General features: G+C 41.4%; 2 protein-coding genes across 3 annotated transcripts in view; one reads left to right on the plus strand and one right to left on the minus strand.

Annotated features, from left to right (window-relative positions):
- Positions 1–3,802, minus strand: part of LOC117777945 (glypican-5-like) — a 95,196-nt gene extending 91,394 nt beyond the window's left edge. For both annotated transcript variants that reach the window (XM_034613062.1, XM_034613061.1), the window contains exon 1: positions 3,343–3,802. In XM_034613062.1, the coding sequence (XP_034468953.1) occupies positions 3,343–3,520 (178 nt within the window). In that variant the 5' untranslated portion in view covers positions 3,521–3,802. The remainder of the gene's footprint in view (positions 1–3,342) is intronic.
- Positions 3,803–6,326: 2,524 nt separating this feature from the next.
- Positions 6,327–14,523, plus strand: LOC117777943 (cullin-3-like). Its single transcript, XM_034613056.1, has 16 exons — positions 6,327–6,450; positions 8,434–8,631; positions 8,954–9,067; positions 10,360–10,520; positions 10,641–10,755; positions 10,843–11,071; positions 11,212–11,357; positions 11,450–11,626; positions 11,712–11,882; positions 12,033–12,140; positions 12,302–12,426; positions 12,510–12,606; positions 12,714–12,848; positions 12,980–13,166; positions 13,645–13,790; positions 14,392–14,523. Exons 1-16 carry the CDS (start codon positions 6,412–6,414, stop codon positions 14,521–14,523), a joined length of 2,280 nt encoding a protein of 759 aa, XP_034468947.1. The 5' UTR covers positions 6,327–6,411.
- The last annotated feature ends 3,730 nt before the right edge of the window (positions 14,524–18,253 follow it).

Genomic DNA, 18,253 nt, shown 5'->3' on the forward strand with positions numbered 1-18,253 from the left:
TTTGACGCCACAACTGGTTAAGGATGTGGCGACACATGGTAACACACTCCCTTGCTATTAACACATGACCCTGCTGCCTTGTATAAAAGATATAAGACACTGTCTCTATCACTCTCAAATAGCTGTTAATGACTCAGTAAATCAGAGGATGGCAGTAAAGCAATGAGATGAAGAAAAGGGTTGTGTGTGTGGTATGTATAATCAGATAAGCTCTGCTCAATCAGATCATTTTTACTGAGCTGTTAAATGGGTTGATCATATCTGAGGACGTTATCCAATAAGCCAACTGTGGAAGTAGTGAGTCTGTGCACACAGCACTGCTAACAGTCTGCTATCCAAACGATCTATCTCCAGAGGGCTATTTCAGCACCCTGGGGTAATCTCAATATCGAGCGTTTGGCTGGGTACCACAGCTCCAAAGTGGTCATAACTCTAGAAAATAATCACAGGATAAGCAAAATCACGTCACTGATTATCTAAGTTCCCTTGATGCTGGATCTGGCATGGAGATAATGTCGCTCTTTCTAAACTGTGGCACTGCTGCAAACAAACATTAAACCAGTGCAAAACAAAGTATTTGGTATTTGATAATCTACTACAAAGTAATAATGGTAAAATGCTCTTTTTAGAAGTCACTCATAAGCAAAGCTTAAGCACTTGACATTATAAGTTCCATTCCCCTTAGCTGGAGGGAGGGATTTATACATGACACTGAGCAATTGCAACTTGAGTTCTCCTCAAAATCATGAGATTACGAATCTGTTGATAATCATAAGGCACCAACTATTTGAAAACCAGAATTATTTAGAAAGAGATAATGCACCAAAATATCTGTAATGTAAAAGTATAAATAGTTAAAATCATTGCCAACTGGCCGGTTCATGAGTTCCCCGCTGCCACACTCCTGGAGGTTAGTGAGAAATCAGGTCACCACACATGAATGAAACGCAGCACTGTATCCTAATACAAACATCAAACTCTGAAAAGGGCTGAAGGTTTGCCACTTCAAATTTCGAGACTTGCTTTTGTTGGCAATTGATCTGAGAGCTGAAGCAGAGTAGCATAATTGTGTACACACACACATGTATACACCAAATCTCCCGCTCTGACGCCCACTTCCATTGGTTGCTTTGATGACAAGATTGTGCCTGACCCAAAACAGCCTCTCTAGGACAAGTACAAATAAAAAGCAAAATAAAATAGAGGCCCAAAATGTACTGATGAATGTTTGATTAGCTGTGAAGGGAAAGAGCAGCAGAGAGGTGGTGGAGGGTAACTGCACAAATATGCACTTCACCAAACCTTTTAAACAAACAAATTATGTATGTCAATTAATAGTTCAGAACCAAGGAGCCACAGTCCGCATCTGGATTATGTTCGCATAATTTTCCAAAACTGTTATAGGGGGATGGTATGTCTCATGAATGGGAGGTTAAAGGTGGGGAAAGCAAATTCGTTAAAGGAAAAGACTGTCGTGTCTCATATGCTTCTCTTTGCTCACTGTTAGCTAACATGCTCATTAACAGCTGTGATCGCAGACTGAGATACGCATATGTAGCTTCTGCCAATGCATTGCTGACTAGCTTGTCACGCAAGCCTGGCTCCAGACTGCTGACATCCTCATAAGACCAAGGTCCCTCCGTTGTCTTTAAGAGCGGACTCTAAACTTCTGCTTGTAATGAACCTGACCTCCTCTGTTGCTAGTAGTGACATCCTGCTAAACAAACATATCAAGTGGTTTGGATGCACCTCTAGGTATGTTTCCCACTCAGCTATTGCTCTTCTCCTACCATGCAGACGCAGACTGGTGATACTCAAGCTGCCGCCGACCTGCATATGACACTCAGGATTGTGGTCTGTGGTGGTAAGGATAGTTGTACATTACATATCTACTAGTATTTAGGTATTCACAAGGAAAATCCCTCTTAGACACCCCCAAGATCAAAAGCTTCCCAATAAATGAAAATAAATATAGTCACTTTTAAAAGATTTTAACATATGAGTAAAAATATAATGATGTCCACTAAATAGCCTTGTTTTTTTTAGTTCAAATTCACTGTATATGTAAACTGAAATAGCTCCACAGAGAAGAAACATGACGATGAGTTAAAACTGAAGTGTCTTGCTTGCAGAAAAACTTTCAAGCAAAGCTAGAATAGTTGAACCAAAGCCTAAAGCCGCTCAAAATGTGTTTTGCCTCCAAAACAGATTTGGCACCAGTGTTTATCCTTATAACTTTTCCTCAGAGTGCAAAAAGAAACAACATACCACAAAACCGTCCAGGCATTTGAAGCTGCTTTCAAGCATAATTTTGACAAAAATCTGAGTACAGACAGGGAAAATCTGGGGAGCCATGACGGCAGATTTGCCAAAAGACTCTGCCCTTCTGTGAGAGTCTCAACAATTGCAAAATTCTGCGGCCCAGAGTACATGTAGGAGGGCTCGCTGCCCCAAGTATCTAGAGACATAGGGCCAAAAAGAGTTTGTGGTCAAATCAATCGGCAGATTGCAAATCAATCACTCCCCCAAATTCTGGAGACGTACTATAGCCTCTTTATCCACACAGATTAAACCATATGGGAGCCCTGAGTCACACCAGACTTGCTCTAGCTCTAAAACCCTGTCTCAGCGGCTTGTGAATGTGCTGGACCCCTTCACTGCCAAAAGAAATTTGCAAAATAATTGTTTAATCTCTCCAAACACCCCACATATGATAAGCAGCTGGGTGGTATGTGAAGCTGCAAACAGTGGAGAAAATCTACAGGCTCTGATGTTTTAAACCCAACAGATCAGGGAGATGCACATTGGCTGATTTAAATGTGCAATATTACATACTCATTTATAGAGGCATGTTTTGGGAGAGAAAAACAAATCAGAAACATAGTAAGACACACTTCACATAAGATTATTTGACATACATATTTACATATTATAACCAATAACATTCCAATACACAACACCAGACAGATATTTAATGGTCAAAATCCTATTGTCTTTTCAACTTGCATGACTTGTTACAAGAGAAACAAAGTGAAGACAGCAACGTCTGTTGTGTCGCTCTGATGTTCAGTTTCTTTCTACAGTCACATGAATGGATATGATTTATCTTCTAGCAGACCACTCACAGTGCGCACCGATCCACATGCGCTTTGGGTAAGGATAACTGAACGCACTGGATATTCATTAAAGTTCAGTCTAATAAAAAGAGGTAGCCATAAAGTTATTTAACACATTACTGGAACGTTTGCAAATGGTCACTGCTGAAAAGACAATGGGTGCAGTTTAAGCGAAGTGTTTCGCCTCTGCGTCTGTAGTGCGCCTCAGCCAAACGCACGGTCTCACCTGTGCCAGGTGTCTCCGGGACGCGGTGCAGCGGCCCGACCTGCCGCAGCTGGAACGCGGTCCGCACTTCATGGCAGCTGTACGCATCCACGTCGATCACATTCACCGCAAATATGAGCGCAGACAAAATCCAAACGGATCCGCAAGAGTTCACGCGTGGGCACATTCCTCGGGACATTGCCGCATCTCACACCAGGTAATCCGCGTGGATAGCCTCTACTGTAGCCTGGCTGCAAACTGCGGGACAGTGTGTTGAATGTAGACGGCACTGGAGTACAATGAAGCGAGGGTGAGTTTACGCATCTGATTTCCGTCTGATTCTCACATTATTGGTTGGGATGAGAGTGTGAACGTCTCACTGGAGGTTTGGGGTCTTCTCTTGGACAAATGAAGGGTGGTGTGGACCCGAGCCAGTCTGTCCCGCGCTCAACACTTTGCAGTGGTCGACTCACTGCGCGTCTGTCTCCAAAGCCCTGCGCGCACACCCCTCCCTCTCTGTTTACTTCAGCCAAGTGCCCCAACTACATCTCACTCTTAACATTTTAAATCTATACAATTAAACCATTTCTCCTGGTTTTATCAAACCACTGGAAATGCTTCTTTATATGTTTCACAAATAGAATTTGCATCATAAGTGAACGTTTTGCAGAGTCCCTTTTAAAAAAAGAATTAACCTCTGATATACTAATTAAAGTCAAATTTCATTAAATCAAAACCTTAACTTTAACTAGGTTGTTATTTTTACTGGTGTCTGACCCTCAAATTCCCATTTTAAAAAATCCGGCAGATAGTCACTGCTAAGAGACAGAGACAATGTTTAAAAGTAACTAAGAATGTATACATTATTAGTGAGCGAGCACTCTAATAATCAGGATTTGGGATTATGATTAAAATAATAGGCCAATATATGTCTATCTCCCCTAGACACAAAAAAGAAAAAATTCCAACTGTGGACTTAATGGTGCTCCTGCATACATTTCATTTTGTTAAATACTACCCTCTCCTGGCCAAACAGTTGTAATACAGCAGCCATCAGCTGACAACTGGTTTAGCATAGTCTACCACAGAATTGTACTATCTACTTCTACAAATTTGCTGTTTAGTTACGGGTTGGGGTCAGTATACGGCTTGGTGTAATAGGTTGGCAGGTTTGGTTGTGCTGTCCATTTCTCGTGGCCCTCTGAATAAAACCAATGTTTCTTTGTTTTAACCTTAAGAGAGGAATCAACTGTTAAAGCTACTGGAACTATTGTCAATCAATGATGAGAGGACTGTGTTCTCAATGCAATGCTATTCACATATGCAATACACTTGAACACTTATATGTGAACTTTTGGGTGATCCTGACATAAGGCCTGTTATATATATATGTGTGTTATATATTTCTGTGTTACATAAATACATAACAGATATGATTAAAAAATGTGTTGGCCTTCAAATTAAATTCTGTGTTTTAATGCTTATTGTGCTTGCAATTTTTTTTATGATCCACTGCTTTTAGATTGCACTGTGTTCTAATTTTTATTTTATTTATTTGTTGTCACCTGTTCACAACAAATTGTCCCTTGGGGAAAGCCAAGATAAAGGCTGTCTCTTATGAGACCGTATACCTCCACAATCTGTAAATGATATGCTATATAGTACGGAGGTTGAGACATACCGGATTGGTCAGAGAGGGCTGTGACTGCCTTGTCATTTAAGGGAAATTATATTCTCAACTATCTGCTGAAGTTGCTGGAGATTCAAAAGCTATGCCATGTTTCTTTCCAGCAGGACGAGAGAGCTCAAGGTTTTTGCAGCCTTTTGGAACAAAGGAACAAAGCTTCCACCGGCCAATTAAAAGAACACATGTCTCAGGAGGAAATCCTGGTGTTGGATTTTTATTGAAAGAAAGAGACAAATTCCACAAATAATATGATCTGTAATGTGTCTCACCTGGTATCCACATCTTCACCAAACTGTATTCACCACATCTCTTCAGTCATCCAAACTTCCACATCAGGCCAGTGCCAGAATCCTACTGGAGCTGGGGGCAGAAATAAATGTGGAGTTTGATTTAGATTTATAATTTAATTTAAATAGATTAATTTACTTACTAGCAAGGCGAGATAAGACAGAAACGTGAAGGAGCAAAAATACAGTCATCCATAAACACAATAGCAGCGGGTGCAAGGTTAGGTATAAATGTTTTTAGTTTTTTTCTATATGGCTAGGCCATTTAGAGATACTGTGCACTGAGGCATCCAAGCAGACAGGATAATGTAATAATGGGAAGGCCCAATGATAAGCTGATTATTTTTGGCTTCTCCAAGTGCAAAAAAGGTCAGATGCTGATTCAGCAGTCTCTACATACATAACACTTAGCATGTTTACTCCGTCCAACATGGCAACAAATCCATATCTCGGTGAGCTCTGTTCATTTGTCCTTCAGGGTTCAGTGTGTAGAATTTAGTGACATCTAGTGGTGAGGTTGCATGTTGCAGCGGAATACCCCTCATCTCACCCTCCCCTTCCAAACAAGAGAACCTGTGGTAGGCTTCAGTTACTTAGACTTGAGTTAAAAACTCAAAAGGTGTTTAGTTTGTCCAGTCTGGACCACTGTAAAAAACATGGTCGCGTCCGTAGAGGATCTGCTCCCGACGTAAAGATATAGCATTTAAATATAAAGGGCCCATTCTAGGTTAAAAAAACATGGAATTGTGATGCAGCATCTCTAAAGGTTTTTTTCTAGGTTACTCCGACATCGGAATTCTTCTTTGATGTAGACCCTACAGCATGACCTTTGAACTTCCTATGATAGAAGCAAAGAAGAAGATACTAGATGGTGGTAATGCAAATTGATTGTTCGCCTACCTGCCAAAAAACAGACCTGTAGTTTGCACCTGTTGCTAAAAAACCCACAGGGAAGAGAGCGAAGCAAGTAAGTGACAACAACACAGCACACTCACTGACGCCACCCAATTCCCAAAGAGTTCACCGAGTTTCCCTGGCACAGAAAGCTAACACCAGCAGCTGCCTTTCATTTAGTCTTTAAATCAGCTTCAGAAACGAAAACTGACCGGACTAACCATGCCCCGCATCACCAAGAAGAAGTTACAAGGCTCGCCTGTAAGTATTTCACCGGCTCCATAGACGCCAAGCCGCAAAATGTGAAACCCGAAGCATATGAACTGTGCTATTGGTTCAGTGTGTTCAAATTTATAAAATGTTTGGTTTGACAATGGAGGCATTGTCAGACATGAACTAATGTTAGCATATGTAGGAAAACTTCTCCAGTTAGAGACGAGCAGACGGTAGCTAGCTGGAAGCAGGCCTGGGTGTTAGCGTACTTGACGTTAGCCAAGTTGCAGTCAGTCTGCAAGTATCATTAGGACAATGATAGTGGTGAGCTGTGTTTTATTACAGCTGGGGTTTGACTCCAGCTGGGGCAAATGACACACTGTCATAAAGTGTTAGCTACAGAGCTAAGCCTCGAAACCATAGTAAACATGTCCAAGGTAACTCCAGAAGTCAATGAACATGTATGGCTGTAGCTACCATTGAGGACACCGAGGTCCGGAGTGATTTAACGGCCTAAAATGAACTTGTACAAAGCACAAATAGGATGTGCTCCTCTGTCTGATCATCAGCACCACGTCTGTGGGCGGTGGGTGAGTGAGTAGGCGGTGGAGTGGATCATCTTCTCGTAAATATACAATCTTTGGTCAACGCGGTGTTTTTCGGGTCGTGTCCACCAACGGGCAGGGAACCCGCCAAATGGCCGCAGAACAGCCACCGCAGCAGGTAATGGAGGCTCACGCCAGGGACACACTGGGGGCGGATGCGAACCCGAAACGGCCAATCTCGTGCGAGCAGCCGCCCACGCTGTTCACACCGGAAGCGCATTTCTCTGCGCCGGTCAGCCCGCGATTCGGCTTTCTCCGGTGGTTGTTGTATCCGTTCAATGTAGCCTAAAGCCCCCCCCCCCCCCCCTCTCTGTCTCTGTGTCTGTCTGCTCGTGTTTGTCTGTCGGTTAAGACACAACTGACAAATGTGTAAGTACATAATTCAAAATAACGATTGCAGTGGATGGGCAGATGGGGAAATTTCATCATGTGGGGTGAAAAATCGGGGGAAATTGAAACTCCAGGAGAACAGCAGGGAAATCAAATGTATGGGGACGCATATTTGATCATTTATATCTTATATAATATATCATTTATATTGTTTCAAATCGATTTTCAGTGTGTTTATGGCCCGATTCGCTCCCGGCGAGCGGGAAAAAATAGAACAGACACAGAAACCTTCGCTGCAGATGGAAGCTACTGTTATCCAATAGTTGCTCTCCAAACATCTTAAAATGTGAATATTTAGATCGGTGAAATCCACCCAGAAATTCCGGGGATGCTGCCCTCCAGTCCCCGGAAATTGGACCTCAGTATTGCTTTAATCCCGGCTATGGGCCTGTGTACATACCTTTCCCAGGACCAAGATAACCAAGTGCCAACTCCACCTGCCGATTATTGGGCTGATTTACAATTTCTCATGCCAGATCAGGAGTGTGGGGATATTGGGCAATCTTAATCTCCTAGCCCTCGCAACACCCTTCATAGACAAATGTGTTTTCCCATGCTGGGTGTCAGTTCAACAGTTAAGTGTTAATCCTCTCTCAAATGTTGGGCTTACATGCAAGTGCAATACCAGCCACCTAAACAATAATCAAGGTCTGTTTCACTGCAACAAGAAAATGTAATTCTAAGACGAATATGAATTGATCCAAATAAGAGAAACTCATTCTGTGATCTGAAAAACTGAACGAGGTTTTGATTTGAACAAGATTTGTCAAGCTAGTGTTGCTTTTCACAAGGAATGCACCCATATAGTGGGCAACGCCTGTGCTCCTGAGCCAAAATACTTGATCACATTTCTATCACATGCTTTGCAAAATTATCTTGACAGCAGTCAGAATAATCCAGGTGTCACCTGACATAAAGTATTTTGACAAATATTTTTGGTCTTGACAGCCTTGACATCACTGCCCTCATCTACTTAGCATGGATGTGGTAAAAAAATGAATAATAAACACACCTTCATCTGTGTGCTCACTTGTAGAGGACGATGGAATTGAAGAATGTCGACAACATCTGGGACGTTCTAAAGAATGCCATCCAGGAGATCCAGAGGAAGAACAACAGTGGGCTAAGCTTTGGGGAGCTGCACACGGTTGCCTACATCATGGTGCTCCACAAGCATGGAGAGAAGCTCTACACAGGCCTGAGGGAGCTCATCAATGAGCACCTCATCAACAAAGTAAATAGATATATTGTTCTCTAATGCTGCTCTTTTTATGGATAATTTACAGAAGATTAAATAATTGTTACGTGAGAAAAGGGAAAAAAAACAAGACAATTGCCATTCCTTATTGATTAAAACAAATAACGCTGTCCATTGAAGGCAAACAATGCACCTAAAGGATGTTTTATGATGTTAAGTTTAAACCTCTTTTATCAAGCATTACGTTTACAAGTTGACTGTGAGTGACCTATGGATATCGCATTTACTAACAATTAGGTTCCTCACAATCATCTCCTCATCATTATCCTCCATTGACCTGATGTGTTTGTATTTTCAGGTCCGGGAAGATGTCCATAACTCTTTAAATAATAACTTTCTGCAAACACTGAATCAGGCCTGGAATGACCATCAAACGGCCATGGTTATGATCAGAGACATCCTCATGTACATGGTGGGTATGCCTCATCTTTTGTCCTACTTAGCAAATTGTATAGTAGTTATAGATTAGTAACAGTCCTCCCCACCACTATGCAGTGAAAGTTCTTTTTTAATTTCTGTCAAAAAGAACAGATTAGGAGTTATAGCTTTCCCTCTTGGGTTGCGTGGCATTGTAAGTGTAGTATGGTGCTCATCTCTGTTAAAACATACTTCTGTGCTGTAGAAGAGTAGTCATCATTTTGACCAGCCTTCACCTTCATCGTTTTCTGGGCTTTGATTATAAGGTGCTGTTTCATTTGTGGGCCCAACAATGAGCCTCTGTTGTTGAAGGTATTTGTTTAGTTGAAAAACTGGCAGGACTAGTTGATTTCCTTTAGCCCACAACCAGTCCAAAGGGTTTCTGAGGTCGTGTGCAAGTGAGTAAGCCTTTGAGATAGAAACTAGTGTAGGTTAAACAATGGCCCAGTAATTGCAGAGACGACACAGCTCCCCTGGGGTTGTTTTGTTTAACGGTCTCCTTTTTCCTGTCCTGCTTTAACCCCGGACAGTTCGGCTTTCTGTTGTTAAACTAGTGCAGACTCGCAACCTGCAGCTGTTGTTACCAGGCTGCTGACCGCTAGTGAACAGCTAGACAGATGCAGCCAGTGGGACTTTATTGATCTCAAAGTTGCCCCTCTTCAGACTCAGGAGGCATTTATTTATTTGTCCAGTAGACTTATATAACTCATCATTTATTATTGTAATTTAGAAAAACTATGAGGAATCAGAAATGTCCTCTCATCTTTTGTGTGAATAATAACCAGCTGTAATTTGGAACCAGGTAATATTTGACACGGTGTGACATGGTAAATATTGTATCTCCCATGCTCCCGTCACAATTTATGCCATCTCGAAGGGATGCATGTAAGAGTATGTTTTTGGGGAATTATTCAAATACTAGCCAGTCATTTATTTTGTATTTTGTATCTTATGAGAGCTTTGCAACCTGTCAGTGGGATTGTCTAGTTTATAATGAAAGCATTTCGATTATATTAAGCCAATATAAAAAGTAGTTTGCACTGCATAGAATTACATTTTTTTACATTGAAAAAAACAAAGCTTGAATTCATGAATCAAGATGGATAAATACCTTCCAAATAAACTGTATATTCTTAAATATTTTCATACTGTACGTCCTAAATCTCTATACATACATACATTTATGTGAATGTAATTGAGTCAGATTCAATCCGATTTAGGCCATGGTACGTCTTTCTATGCATACAGTGTCTGATGTCATTTTCACCCCATTCTCTTGTCTCCCAGGACCGAGTCTATGTTCAACAGAACAATGTGAAGAATGTGTACAACCTTGGCCTCATCATATTCAGGGACCAGTTGGCTCGCTACGGCTGCATTCAAGGCCACCTGCGACAGACGTTACTGGACATGATCGCACGTGAGAGGAATGGAGAGGTTGTAGATAGGTACGCAGTTCAAAAGATTTTTTGGAATTATACGCTCTCTCCAGGATTCCTCAGGGTAAGGGATATTATTTTTATATTTAATGATTGCTAATATGGAGGTCGTACACTCATTCATTACAGGGGTGACATCAAAATCGCCTGCCGGATGCTAATGATTCTGGGCTTGGATGGCAGGTCTGTATATGAGGAGGACTTTGAGGGCCCTTTCTTAAATATGTCAGCTGAATTCTTCCAGGTGAGTCTGTGGTAGGTTTTTGTGACTCCTCTTTGTTTCTATTAAAAGTCTTTGTAATTAAACAACATACTATATCTGCTTTTTCAGATGGAGAGCCAAAAGTTCCTTGCTGAAAACAGTGCCATTATCTACATAAAGAAGGTAGAGGCCAGACTCAATGAAGAAATTGAGCGAGTCCTGCACTGCTTGGACAAGTCTACAGAAGAGTACATTGTCAAGGTGGTGGAACGGGAGCTAATTTCTAATCACATGAAGAAAATTGTAGAGATGGAGAACTCGGGCCTCGTCCATATGCTCAAGAATGGAAAGCTAGACGGTAAAAACTTGGTTTTGTTCTGCATTTAATTCTAGTTTAAAAATGAAAAGCAGTTGCACCACAAGCTATTGTCTTCCTGTAGCCTTTCTCCAGCATTTTCATCTTGTTTCTCATTGCTTTTCCCACTGTATCCCTCTCAGACCTGGCATGCATGTACAAGCTGTTCACTCGTGTGCCAAAAGGCCTGAAAACAATGTGTGAGTGTATGAGCTCTTACTTGAGGGAGCAAGGCAAAGCTCTGGTGTCAGAAGAAGGAGAGGGCAAGAACCCTGTCGACTATATACAGGTATGATGATTCAACAGTGAGTCCAAAACATTAACTTTTTATTGTCAGATGACAAAGATCATATCAGTTTTCTGTAATTTTCTCCTCACCAGGGCCTGCTAGACCTGAAGACACGATTTGACCGTTTCCTCCTCGAGTCCTTCAACAATGACAGACTCTTCAAACAAACCATAGCTGGCGACTTCGAGCATTTCCTCAATCTCAATACTCGCTCTCCAGAGTATCTATCACTCTTCATCGACGATAAGCTCAAGAAAGGAGTCAAAGGGGTATGTGACTTACAATGATTTTCTTTTTACGCCCTTCAAGAAATGTAATTGTTAGGCATGTCTTACCCCCGTCTTCTTTGACCAGTTAACAGAACAGCATGTGGAGTACATCCTTGACAAGGCCATGGTGTTGTTCAGGTTCATGCAGGAGAAGGATGTGTTTGAAAGGTACTATAAGCAGCACCTGTCTCGCAGGCTGCTCAGCAACAACAGTGTCTCAGACGACTCAGAGAAGAGCATGATCTCTAAGCTCAAGGTAAAAGGATGAGAAGCTTTTTGCTGCACTTTATATGCACATCACTTGTACTGTTCCTCATTATATTGCCCTCTCTCTGCTCATATCGTCCCTGTCGAAATACCTGTCGCCAGTTTCAAATGATTGCTCTCTGTCTTTTTCCTCTCGCAGACAGAATGTGGCTGTCAGTTCACCTCAAGACTGGAAGGAATGTTCAGAGACATGAGCATCTCCAACACCACCATGGATGAGTTCAGGCAACACACACAAACCATGTCGGTAAGGCAGTCGGGCACAGTGACAATCTTTCTAAACAGGGCACAAAAAAACACATTAACATGACACTACAAAGTAATTGAGTCTTAACTCGTTAGCACAGAATGTTACAGAAAGCAAACTGTAGTTGTTTTGGGTGTAACCTCCATGCTTCTCTCTTTCAGGCGTCCTTAAGTGGTGTGGACCTCATAGTTAGAGTCCTCACCAGCGGCTACTGGCCCACACAGTCTGCAACCCCAAAATGCACCATCTCCCCTGCTCCTAGACACGCATTTGAAGTCTTTAGAAGGTAATACTCCTTTAAGTACACACATGTTTAATACTACACACACTGGGGGCTCAATATTATTTGATCCTGTCTTTGTTTTCCAGGTTTTACCTCGCTAAGCACAGTGGCAGGCAGCTTACACTGCAGCACCACATGGGCGGGGCAGACCTCAACGCAACTTTCTACGGAGCTGTTAAAAAGGTAGAAGCAAAATACTGCAGTAATGCTATTGTTTGGTATTATTATTATTATTATTAATATTTATTGGTCATCATCAAAACTCACCTTCCTTTCCTCTTCAATTGCAGGAGGATGGTTCCAAAGTGGGTGTGGGAGGTGCCCAGGTGACAGGCTCAAACACCCGCAAGCACATACTGCAGGTTTCCACCTTCCAGATGACTATCCTCATGCTCTTCAACAACAGAGAAAAGTGCACTTTCGAGGTGGGGGGGGGGGGGGGGGGGGGGCACAGTAAAGCACCTTTATCTGGCTAACATCTCTGTCGTTCTACAGGACAGAGTTTTAAAACAATCCTTGTTTACAACCTTTTCCCTGCTTCTGTCCTCGTCTGTAGGAGATCCAGCAGGAGACTGATATCCCCGAGCGGGAGTTAGTGCGGGCGTTGCAGTCTCTGGCCTGTGGGAAACCCACACAGAGGGTTCTCACCAAGGAGCCAAAGTCCAAGGAGATTGAAAACGGACACGTGTTTACAGTCAATGATCAGTTTACTTCCAAACTGTACAGAGTCAAAATACAGACAGGTGGGGAAAAGGATTGTGGACAACATATGCTATAGAGAGCTGAAGTCTCAGCTACTGTCCACAACTGTCTGTGGCACAATGTGTTTCTGGTTTGAGGGTTTCATTTCTGGACATCTGAAACCTGATGCTGTGGATTTCTTTCTTTCTTTACTTCTTTGTCGTAACATTTGGTCATCCTGCCATTTTCACAAATATGAGCATGTGATAATTATATAAGCATTTGATAACTAAAGTTTCAATAGCTTGTGTACAGCATTAAATGCACATTTAGTTCATAGCATAGCTTTAGTTCATAGAATACTTTAGTGTAATATATCAGTGATTCAGACAGAGATAAGTAAAATCCTCTGTTCATAAATGTTACAGGGACGTTGGAGTAAGATGGAACTGCTACGACTGCTAATATAAAACAGCACATTGAAGGTTTGTCCCCTTTCTCCCTCAAACCTCATCTCATCTCCGTTTTCTACTTTCTCAGTTGCTGCTAAACAAGGAGAATCAGACCCCGAAAGGAAAGAGACACGGCAGAGAGTGGACGATGACAGGAAGCATGAGATAGAGGCAGCCATTGTCCGAATCATGAAGTCCAGGAAGAAGATGCAGCACAATGTCCTGGTGGCGGAGGTAAGTTACGCACATGATCATATGAAGTTGGGTCTGTTATAGGGCTGCAACTAACGATTATTCTGATAGTTGATTAATCTATCGATTATTGAAACGATTAATCGACTAATCGGATTATGAATCACACAAATTCTCAATTGCTCTTATTTAGCCATCAGCTTTTAAATTTAGCTTGAGGTTGTTCGCGGCATGTGATGACTGACAATAAAGACAATAAACATCGATACTTCATTCAAAAATGTCTTTTAATAAACTTTGCTGTATATTAGGCTACTATTGATACAAAAACAAAGACAAATCAAGTTTTTGTCCATTTAAAACCAAGGACAGGCAAAGTGCTAATATAATAAATAAATTTAAATTCAAGTATCCATTTTTTCTGTAAACAAAAGGACAGGGAAAGTAGCAGCAATAAAAGCAAACAACAAACAAAACTACAGTCTTCTTCGGACTGCATAATTGTGATTAAAAAAAGAGGTTTGTCAGGCAAAAGGATAACATTACACTTTTAAACTCCCATAGTCTGTTAAGCTTTGATTTTCCGTCTTCTCCTGTTTTAAACGTTGCCTTTTTCTTACATGTTTCAACTTTGTGTGTTCAGGTGACTCAACAGCTCCGGGTGCGTTTTCTCCCCAGTCTTGTGGTTATCAAGAAGCGTATAGAAGGACTCATAGAAAGAGAATACTTGATGAGGACGCCAGAGGATCGTAACGAGTACACCTATGTTGCATAGAAGAGAAACTGTGGTTTTGAGGAGAAAGAGACTGGAAGGGGGGGAATGGGATTTGTTTTTTCTTTGAACTGGAAGTTTTTTTCAAACAAACCATAGCTGGCGACTTCGAGCATTTCCTCAATCTCAATTCTCGCTCTCCAGAGTATCTATCACTCTTCATCGACGATAACCCCTCTCCCTCCCTTAGGATATGTGCTGTCCTAACAGTGACACAAATTAAATAAATGATGGTTGTCAATTAGCAGCCGCAAACAAGTAAATATTGAATAATATTATTATTTTGAATAATCCCAACTTTTAGCCTGCAAAGTGGTCACTTACACCTGTAGAAAAGAGAAAATAGAAACATAGGGTGCAAACATAATAGATCGTAGAAGGTGATACAGCAGTACAGACACAACCCTATAAATAATAGATGAACAGTTAATGAATTGATAGATGTATTTCACTTGATGCCCTATTTTGGGTGAAAAAACAACAAAGTGACACTGGTTGCTTCACTGACAGAAAACAACAAAGGAAGGGGTGTTGCCCATTTTACTGGTTGTCTTATTGTGGACATTCTTTAGTATGGGTGGTGATTCAAAAATAGGTTTAAGTGTAAAATGGTCAAATGGAGATATACAAATGTTATTTATAATTATTACCTCCATAACACGTGAAGAGGTGGTCATCCTGCTCCCTCAGTTTTATAAAATGGGCAGTCTGCTCCTTGCTCCGTGTAATATCATAAAATGTTAGAATAAGTTGTCTTTCACGACAACATAAGCAAACTCAGCAAAATAACCACGGCGAGCTACGCAGTGTAAACTATCCCAACGTGCTATACTTAGAAAAAGTAGAATTCGACTGCCTGAAAACAGGCAAAGTTCACCTGTCAAATGTTTCCAGGGGACCCAGAAAGTGATGAACCTCTCTCTCTCACTCACTCACTCACTCACTCACTCACTCAAACTGGCAAAGTCTCCCTCTCCCTAGAGGAATTTTCTAGCTGAAGTGTGCCATCCGTCAGGGATGATGAAACTCGGTACGTTTCTGTATTTGTATGTGTTGTGACCTTTAGCAGCGCATGTGTCATCAAACTGAAGTTGTTTTCTTAATTTCCACATGTTTTTTTCTATTTACATGTGTTCTTCTTTCTATTTGTTGTGCGTTTAGCAGTCTCGGCCACCGTAGTATCTAACTAATGCAGTGTTTGTTTGATTCCATGCCCTTGTCTATGTCTGCAGTTGTCATTGACTTGCAGCCCCATCACCATATTTGCTGTGTGTGTGTTTGCGAAGGTAAATGTAAGGTCATAGAGCTTTTTAATCACCTTTTCAGTAGCTATAAAATAAACATATTTCTGTTTCTACAGACACCAAGCTCATTTCCAATAGTTTTCCCATATTTAACATTTTAGGTATCATAAATGCAGCAGCATGGTCACAGTCGTTAATGTGTTATTAATTGTTCAGGCATTGTTCATGCAGTATGATACTAATGATCATATTCATTTAACACAGTCCCAACCTTGCAATTGTGTTTCTTTCCACAGAAAGATTTATAGGCCAAAGCTGAGGACCCTTGTTCTGGTGAAGCTTAATTTGTTGTTAAAAAAAGTAGAAAAGGTAACTATGCTTGTTTTCTTTAATCCTCTGATGCCCTCCAAATGTTAATAGAATTGATCAGCAGATGGCGCCATTCGCCCTAGTTTTCCCAGTCCTCCCTGTCACACTCTGGGTGCTCGTTTGTTCAGGTTTAAGTTTTTCATATGAAGCTCCATTAAACATGGTTTAAAAAAGCTCAATAGCACATAAAAAGGATAAGGATTCATTTTCATAATTTTAGCCTAACTGAGGTGATAAGAAAAAACATGTTTGTCTCCTGCCAATATATATATATATATATATTATATTATTTTGAGATCAAGCCCTATTTTGAACTGAAATAATCTCCCGTATCCCAAGTTTGTGGTGAGCAACAAGTCTTCAGTCACCGCTGGCATCATTCCAATCACAACAGAACACAGCAGCAACAGGAAATCCCAGTATGTACCAGTATTTACACCACTATCAGAAACGTCATACTGACTTTGATCATATGACGGTGGTGGTGAACAAAACTTTGTTGCCACTGTTGACAACTAAGCCCATTCAACCCTTTGACTAGGACTACAGAAGGATGCTGTAGCTGCCATTGTCGTGGTGGGGGTCCACTGGTCTGTGTCCTCACACTGTGTTGGAGTCCAGTAGTTCGTAGACAGTCTGCAAGCTTTAGCCCATCAGTTCTGACCCTCTAAACTGTGGATTTAAAGGGCTTACATGGGGTTAAACCCCCAAGATTGGAGCCCTCAACTGCCTGTTTGAGAGATTATGCTCTTCAGTCTCTTATTTTCACCTCTCTGTCTTGGTGGAAACAGCAGGAAGTGTGAAGGGTGGTCATTAGAGACGTGCCTCAGCTTGACATCTCAAGAGGGAAGAATTTGTAAATGAGTCTCGAGGAGCTTGATTAAATAGAACATTACCTCATGCTGTGCTGCTAAATTCTAGGGAACAAGTGGATACGATTTTGGTCCAAAAAAAATGCATCCCTAAATTGTGCACGGTGAAGGAAACGGTTGCATACATTTAAAGCACATGCATGCATACATGAAACCTGGAGTGGTCAGATGCCTGCATATTGTTGGTCAGAGCTAGAACCTTACGCTCCATTTCTCTCTGATGATGTGAGGGGTGGACGCCGTGCTGCATCTTTAATGAGAGTCTGACATCTTTAGTGCCACTGTCTCAGTATCTGTCCTGCCAGTGCCTTCTTCATCATGACCTGCATGGCACTCACGGGGAGAACAGAGAACTCCACCCCACTGAGTCTCACAAGGTCTGCATGCTATCCTCCATACCCCAATTCGAAGCAGGTGCCATTTACAGTGGCCCCATGTGCAGGTGCCAATCTCTGATATCAGGAAATCACACCATGACAAATATTGTGAAGTAAGGTCCTTGCTACAGTGGCCCTAAGAGCTGAAGGCACTAAAATTCAAGAACACGTGCAAATAGACAAAACACGTGTGACAAATAGAAAAGTGCTACAAATACTGACAACACAACCAAATACTCATGACACAACCAAATACAACAGAACAGAAGTGATCATCAGATGGACATGTATTTTCTTTACTGTGGTGCAGTTGATCTGAAAAAGACATAGATATAGTACATAGTATTTTGTCAGATTACTTGAATTGCCAGGCTAATAATACGCACAAGGCAAACGCTATAGATTAACAGCATATATCTGTGAGAAATATCCGAAACGTGAACTCGTAATGTTAAAATAATCCTTAAGTCACAAACCATGGCACATGTGTACCAGACATGTTAATTACTTTTTGGTCTCCCCTGGAATCACTTTCATTGTATTTTGAGTATTTGCACATATATGCCGTAAATATGTTGTCAACTTGATGAAGATTTTTTTTCTCCATTTGCAGGTGTTATCCTAAATTGAGCATGTTGAGCTCTTAGGGGCCACCGTACCTTGCTCTATTATAATGACTCTGTTTGCTCACTGGCATCTAATTGATTGGTATAATGGCTTTTATAGACTCTTCATTAGCCTGTTACAGCAGTGGATCAATACAACATCATTACATGCATGATTGAACTGACTACCAGGCATCTGCTCCAGGGCACATTGGGTTGTATTTGTAAACAGTCATAATGTCCCACTGCATACATGAACTGTAACC

This window comes from Hippoglossus hippoglossus, chromosome 17, assembly GCF_009819705.1.
Source record: "Hippoglossus hippoglossus isolate fHipHip1 chromosome 17, fHipHip1.pri, whole genome shotgun sequence".
Taxonomy (NCBI): Eukaryota; Metazoa; Chordata; class Actinopteri; order Pleuronectiformes; family Pleuronectidae; genus Hippoglossus; species Hippoglossus hippoglossus.

Coding starts and splice junctions, on each gene's coding strand:
- LOC117777943 (XM_034613056.1), top strand. CDS start 6,412: ATGCCCCGCATCACCAAGAAGAAGTTACAAGGCTCGCCT. Junction 11,358..11,449: donor ACCCTGTCGACTATATACAG/GTATGATGATTC, acceptor TCTCCTCACCAG/GGCCTGCTAGACCTGAAGAC. Junction 12,849..12,979: donor GAGAAAAGTGCACTTTCGAG/GTGGGGGGGGGG, acceptor CCTCGTCTGTAG/GAGATCCAGCAGGAGACTGA.